Source organism: Arachis ipaensis, chromosome B04 (assembly GCF_000816755.2).
Source record: "Arachis ipaensis cultivar K30076 chromosome B04, Araip1.1, whole genome shotgun sequence".
Lineage (NCBI taxonomy): Eukaryota > Viridiplantae > Streptophyta > Magnoliopsida > Fabales > Fabaceae > Arachis > Arachis ipaensis.
Window position 1 is genome coordinate 132,643,494 of NC_029788.2, and position 7,130 is coordinate 132,650,623.

Here is a 7,130-nt window from a genome sequence, read left to right on the forward strand (position 1 = left end):
TGAATAAAATAAAAAAAATTGTGATTAAATATTATTACATAAAAATAAAATTTATTATTTTTCAAACAATGGTATAAAAAGTAATTATGTTTAGATTGATCTATAAACTGATACAGTATATAAAAGTGAAAATTTAGACAATTACTTTTATATAAAATTGATAAGTAAAAGTTTTTAAATAGTTTAATAATTTTGACTAAATTATTATTTAACGGCTCTTAGTTATGAACTTCATATAAAATTAACTATATATACTTAAATTTCCACCACATATAAATTAACTGAAAAAAAAAAAAAAACCAGAAGAACAGGAAAAGAAAAGAAAGAAGAGAATCACAAAATTGACAATTATTATTACATGGGATTTAATTCATGAGAAGCAACCAGGGTCTTGGAAATTTCATATATAAGCCTTGCCTCAAAAGCATCACCAGAAAAACGCATAGAAAATTGACGAGGCTTTGGGATCCTTTTCCCACCAAACACAACAATATTATTGTGAGTGTTCAATGATCCTATGTTGCCGGCTAACCTTAACATGAAGTTCATATAAGCATTCTTAAGCTTAATCAACATCTTCAAAGGTGATCTAATTACCCATCTAACCTTCGGAAGTCTTCTTATCCTCCAATACTTTCTAGGCCTTCTTTTCAACCACCTTATGACCTTTGTTTTCCTTCCCCCGCTGCCAGCGCTGCCGCGTTGGTAGCGGCGCCTCCTCAAGTAGCTCTTGATGCCGCAGTAATAAGTTGGGTTAGATGGCAATAGTGACTCAGTTTCCATGTGTGTTTGTGAAGTGAATAAGGGAAAGAAGTGAAGTGAAGTGAAGTGAATATATATAGACTAGTTAGCTATGATTCACTGACACGGGACACGACACGATACGGGACATGCCGACACGCGAATTTTAAAATCTTATATGATACGGGGACACGCATACATATAAAATATAAAGTAGTTTTTAAAAAAACCGTAAACGGGGACATGCATACATATAAAATATAAAGTATTTTTTAGATAAACCGTAATAATATTTTAATATTTTATTGATATTAAAATATAAATTAATTTTTTAAATTATTTTTAATGTCTTATTTTAATTATATCAAGTATTTAAAATATTTTTTGTTTTAATAAATAATAATATATATTATATCTAAATTTATTTTAAGAATATATATTAATAATAAAACATGACACGCTGACACGTGATGGTTTTTAGGTGTTTTCAAGTGTGTTTAGAGAAAAATTTTTTATTTTTATTGAGACACGGTTTTAATATAGCAAACACGCGTGTCGGACGAGTGTCAGTGAGTATCGTGTCCGAAATGTGTCTGACACGCAGACATGACAACTCAGCAAAGTGTCCGTTCTTCGTAGCTAGTTAGTGTTTAGATATTAGGCATCGTTGTATAAATAATAATAGAGAATTTAATTTAAGAGATTAATTTTATAAAGTAGTTAATTATGTGTATGTGTGAATAAACATTACCAACATTATGTTGTCCATATATGTATTTCTGAAATATTCTCTCCCTTTGTCTACCAATAATATTGTGATGAGTGTATTATTTGATCTTGACCAAATTGTTAACCTCTTCTAAATTTTATTATTTGAAAATCGGTTTATCTAATATAATTTTAGTTTTCCACTAAAGATATATGAATGATTATACATCTCATAAAATTTATAAAGATTAAGTTTGGGTTGAAAGACAATTTTTTTTATTCCAATCAAATAATAGAAAATGAATTTTTTTGGTCGAAAAATAAAGAAAATAAAAGAATTTTATTTTATTTTAATTTTCGGTGAAGAACTAATTAACATGGATGGGTAAAGATGAACCGGACAACGAATCGTCCTTGGCATATCTCCTACTTTAGAGTTTAGACAACCTATTATACATTAATTTAATTTTTTGTGTCCGTAAGCTAAGCACGAATGAAGATTTTTTTTTTTTGATTTACATGTAATTTAAATAATTAGCTTTTAAAAAGTTTAAGGCTTGAAAATGTTGTTATGGGGTCCTCAGCCACAATATAGAGATTTTGTTGTCTAGACACAGACCCTGTTCCTCGTATTTGGGCACATTAAAAGACCAACACAGTAGAAAGGACCATAATACAAAATCATAACATCCTTAATTATTGTAATGGTTTAGTTTGTTATAAGGTTTATAGTTTTTGATATACTTTATACAAAATATTAGGATAAAAACTTACGTACAGTTATTTTCATATGAAATTTTTAGTCGAAAACCGTTAAATAATAGTTTAGTCAAAGATATCAAATTATCTTACAATTTTATATAAAAATAACTTCAGGTAAATTTTCTCCAAATATTATATACTTTCATGTAAAGTTTCCTGCACTTCCATGGCGGCCACCGTGATCGACATAACATGGTGGCGCAAAGGATTGGAGGAGTAATTAAGGAAAGAAGATCGATGTGTTGTGTTGGCCAAATTTTGCTGCAAAAAAATTGTAGATAAAAGAAGATTGCATGAGGAAATAATGTATTATCGCGTCTAAAATCATACCAAATCTTAATAAGATATATTTTGAATCATACTAAATCTCAATCAAATAATTCTATATGTAGTTTCCTATAATATATTGTGGATATAATGTTTTATCCATTATTCCTCAAATAATATTTGTTACTTGTTGTCTAAGTTATTAAGATAAAATACATACATATTCTCTATACTACTAATAATATGTCAAGAAGATTAGTTTTAATCTACTGTAAAATACGTGAATTAAGGAATAACTTGAATTTAACTTCCTAGAATTTAATTAAGATAATTTCGATTATTATCTCATTTTTGATGAGTTGTGATCTCTATACATACATATCCATAACAAAAAAAAAAGAATGTATCTCAAATTAATAATAAGATTTTGGTATACGATTTATACACATCAATATTTTCATTATAAATAGCAGTATTAGGCGTGGTAATTTTGTCACACTTGGTCAACAATATTCTTAATCTTTATTTCTACTAATAATAAGTCAATAATAATACAATGGCCAACAAAAACTGCTCACTTCACTTAGCTCTTATCGTGGCTTGCATGGTCACCATGACAGCGACGGTAGCCGAAATGCGCATGATGACGAAGACTATACCTTGGTCATCATGCAATGGGACGATAGGGGAGTGCATAGAAGCAAAGAAGAAATTTGAGATGGATTCAGAGAGCAACATGAAGATATTTGAATCAAAGAACAAGGTGATAGGAAACGGTGCAATAGGGAGGAATGGAATTCCATGCTCGAAGAAAGATAATACCACCAAGAATTGTAGACCGGGTACTCCTGCCAACCGATACAACCGTGGCTGCAGTCCCATTACTCGATGCAGGGGTGGTGGTGGTGGCGGCGGCGGTAGCCCCCCTCATGGTTAAATTATTCATCATTATCTTCTTCTTCTTAATTATTTGTTTAGCTATCTAGTTAGGTTTATGGTTGTTCTTTGTATATTCACTTTGATTATTATAGGACCCATTATTAACGGCTATTAGTAGTAGTTTATTTCATATAATAGTAGTGTTATGATTTGGCTTGTTTCGATTTAGTTTAATATTCTATGTAAATATAAAAATTTTAATAAAATAAAAGAAGAAGAAGAGCATCTTAATTTAGCTTGTTTTCTATGTTACCATTTAGTCTCTCTTACCTTACTGTTATTGTTATTTTTTTTAGCTTTTGTCTTCGATTACTTATCCATAGAAAAATTTCTATTAATAAAAATTAGTATATTATTGTTTTCGTTAATTTGTTTCAGTCAATATGTATTATGTAGTTTTTGTTTAAACGCTTGGACGTTAGGTTACTATTGTTAAATATTTATCTTTCTCAGCCTCCTTTTTATTTTCTCTATATAAAAAAATTAGTGATACTCCAATAAAGATTTTACAATTATTCTAGTGATATAATAAAAAATTAGTTAGTATTAGTTTAAATATTAATCAAATATAAGAAAAAAACATGTAAATATGTAATATGTATTCTAAAAATTTAAATAAATTATAATAGAATTAATAACCACAACAAATATAAAATAAAAAAATAAAAAGAACTCTCCCATATTAGGCCCAAATTATAGCCCATGGATACAATAGCTAATTATAGCCCATGGCTTCATATTGTAAAACAAAACATAGAAAAAAAACTTAGAAATTGAAAAACATAGGAAGTAATTAAAACTTGGAATCAAGTGTTATTCATTTTACGTGAACTTAATTTTATGTTAAATTGATAGTTAAAATTTTTTAAATAATTTAATATATTTGATTTAATTATTATTTAATAATTTTTAATTATTAATTTTATGTAAAAATTTTTATACTTAAATTTCTTTTGTATATAAATTAAACTGAAAAAAAAAAGGAAAGGAAAGAAGAGAATCACAAAATTAACCATTATTATATGGGATTTAATTCATGAGAAGCAACCAAGGTCTTGGAAATTTCATATATAAGCCTGCCTCAAAAGCATCACCAGAAAAACGCATAGAAAATTGACTTAGATTAGGGGTGTCAACCGGACGGGTAGGGGCGGGTTTGTGCTTTACTCGATTTCGTCCCGTCCTACAATAATTTGCATAAAATTTGTTTTACTCCTATTCACGAGTGGTAAATATTTGAACTCTAACCCGCTCGTGCAGGTACTTGCCCCGCCCCTACCCGTTCTTATAATTATTAAAATTCAATAAATAAAATAAAATTTTAAAATTTATATAACCGTGATCATATACATAACATAAATTAAAATAAAAATTTAAATATTATATAATATTATTAATTATTTTACTAATTATTTTACATATATTACATATATTATATATTAAAATTATATGTATTATATATATACCAAGATGAGTAGGAGCGGGTATTATCTAAATCCGATTTCATCCCGCTCCACACAAGAATCTACCTCGATAAAGACCCGTCCCGAATGAGTAGGGACAAAATGGATACTCACGAGTTCCGATGGTGTTGTCATCCCTAGCTTAGATGGCAATAGTGACACAGTTTCCATGTGTGTTTGTGAAGTGAATAAGGGAAATAAGAAGTGAAGTGGAGTGAATATATATAGACTAGTTAGTGTTTAGATATTATAGGCATGGCTGTATAATAATAATAGAGAATTTAATTTAAGAGATTAATTTTATAAAGTAGTTATGTGTATGTGTGAATATTATACGAAATATTATATACGAAAATATTATATACGTAAAATTTAATTAGTTTGTTATAAGGTTTATAGTTTTTGATATACTCTATACGAAATATTATATACTTTCATGTGAAGTTTCCTTGCACTTTCATGTCAACGCCGCCACTGTGAACGACATAACATGGTGGCGCAAAGGATCGGAGGAGTAATTAAGGAAAAAAGATGTGTTGTTTTGGCCAAATTTTGCAGCAAATTAAAATTTGTAGATAATAGAAGATTGAACAAAGAAACAATGTATTATCGTATCTAAAATCATACCAAATCTTAAAAAGATATATTTTGAATTATCTAAATTTCAATCAAATAATGATTCTGTATGTAGTTTCCTATAATATATTGTGGATAATGTTTTATCCATTATTCCTCAAATAATATTTGTTACTTGTTGTCTAAGTTATTAAGATAAAATATATACATATTTTCTATACTCCTAATATATCAAGATTAGTTTTAATCTACTGTAAAATACGTGAATTAAGAAATAATTTGAATTTGATTTCCTAAAATAATGAGTATATATGATATCTCTAGTAACTAATTAAGATAATCTCGATTATTATTATCTCATTCTAATGACCAGGACTAGCACTAAACATACATATCCATAAAACAGTTAATTACATGTAACTATATTCAAATTTCATAATTATTAACATAAAAATAGAATGTATCTCAAATTAATAATAAGATTTGGTATACAATTTATACATATACGTCAATATTTTATTATAAATAGTAGTATTAGGCGTGGTAATTTTGTCATACTTGATCAATAATATTTTTAATCTTTATTTCTATTAGTAAGTCAATAATAATACAATGGCCAACAAGAACTACTCACTTCATCACTTAATTCTTATTGTGGCTTGCATCGCCACTATGATGACGGCGGTGGCCGGAATTCGCATAATGACGAAGATTATACCTTCGTCATCATGCAATGGGACGATAGGAGAGTGCATGGAAGCAAAAAAGGAATTGGAGATGGATTTCGAGAACAGCATGGAGATATTTGAATCAATGAAGAAGGTGATAGGGAACGATGCAATGAGGAAGAATGGAATTCCATGCTCGAAGAAAGATAATGCTACTAAGAATTGTAGACCGGGTCCTCCTGCCAACCGTTACAACCGTGGCTGCAGTCCCATTACTCGATGCAGGGGTGGTAGTGGTGGTGGCCATGGTTCCACCCATAGTTAAATTATTCATCATCATCTTCTTCTTCTTAATTATTTGTTTAACTATCTAATTAGATTTATGGTTATTCTTTGTATATCCACTTTGATTATTATAGGACCTATTATTAATGACTATTAGTAGTAATTTTTTCATATAGTAGTAGTGTTATGATTTGTCTTGTTTCGATTTAGTTTAATATTCTATGTAAATATGAAAAGTTTAATAAAATAAAAGAAGAAGAAGAGTATCTTAATTTAGCTTGTTTTCTATGTTACTATTTAGTCTCTTTTACCTTCCTGTTATTGTTATTTTCTTTAGTTTTTGTCTTCGATTACTTATCCATAGAAAAATTTCTATTAATAAAAATTAGTATATTATTGTTTTCTTTAATTTGTTTCAGTCAATATGTATTATGTAGTTTTTGTTTAAACGCTTGGACGTTAGGTTACTATTGTTAAATATTTATCTTTCTCAGCCTCCTTTTTATTTTCTCTATATAAAAAAATTAGTGATATTTCAACAAAGACTTTATAATTATTCTCATAAAAAATACTTTATTTTAATAAATGGATAGTAAATGATAGAATTTAATTTTAGTATTTTATAAAAATATTATTTTTATTTAACATATAACTAAAAAATCAGTCTTATTTTTAAACAAATTTTTATATAAAAATATTTATGATATCTTTATTAAAGTAA

The 7,130-nt window shown here is 27.9% G+C and overlaps 3 protein-coding genes across 3 annotated transcripts; 2 read left to right on the plus strand and 1 right to left on the minus strand.

Moving 5' to 3' along the window:
- On the minus strand, positions 325–828 carry LOC107638202. The gene has a single exon (XM_016341370.2). It carries the CDS (start codon positions 781–783, stop codon positions 355–357), a length of 429 nt encoding a protein of 142 aa, XP_016196856.1. The 5' UTR covers positions 784–828; the 3' UTR covers positions 325–354.
- Positions 3,035–3,415, plus strand: LOC107637463 (rapid alkalinization factor-like). The gene has a single exon (XM_016340874.1). It carries the CDS (start codon positions 3,035–3,037, stop codon positions 3,413–3,415), a length of 381 nt encoding a protein of 126 aa, XP_016196360.1.
- LOC107637464 (rapid alkalinization factor-like) lies at positions 6,069–6,449 on the plus strand. Its single transcript, XM_016340875.1, has one exon. It carries the CDS (start codon positions 6,069–6,071, stop codon positions 6,447–6,449), a length of 381 nt encoding a protein of 126 aa, XP_016196361.1.

Bases quoted from the DNA above. Each gene is read 5' to 3' on its own strand.
- LOC107638202 (XM_016341370.2), bottom strand. From the start codon at position 783: ATGGAAACTGAGTCACTATTGCCATCTAACCCAACTTATTACTGCGGC.
- LOC107637463 (XM_016340874.1), top strand. From the start codon at position 3,035: ATGGCCAACAAAAACTGCTCACTTCACTTAGCTCTTATCGTGGCTTGC.
- LOC107637464 (XM_016340875.1), top strand. From the start codon at position 6,069: ATGGCCAACAAGAACTACTCACTTCATCACTTAATTCTTATTGTGGCT.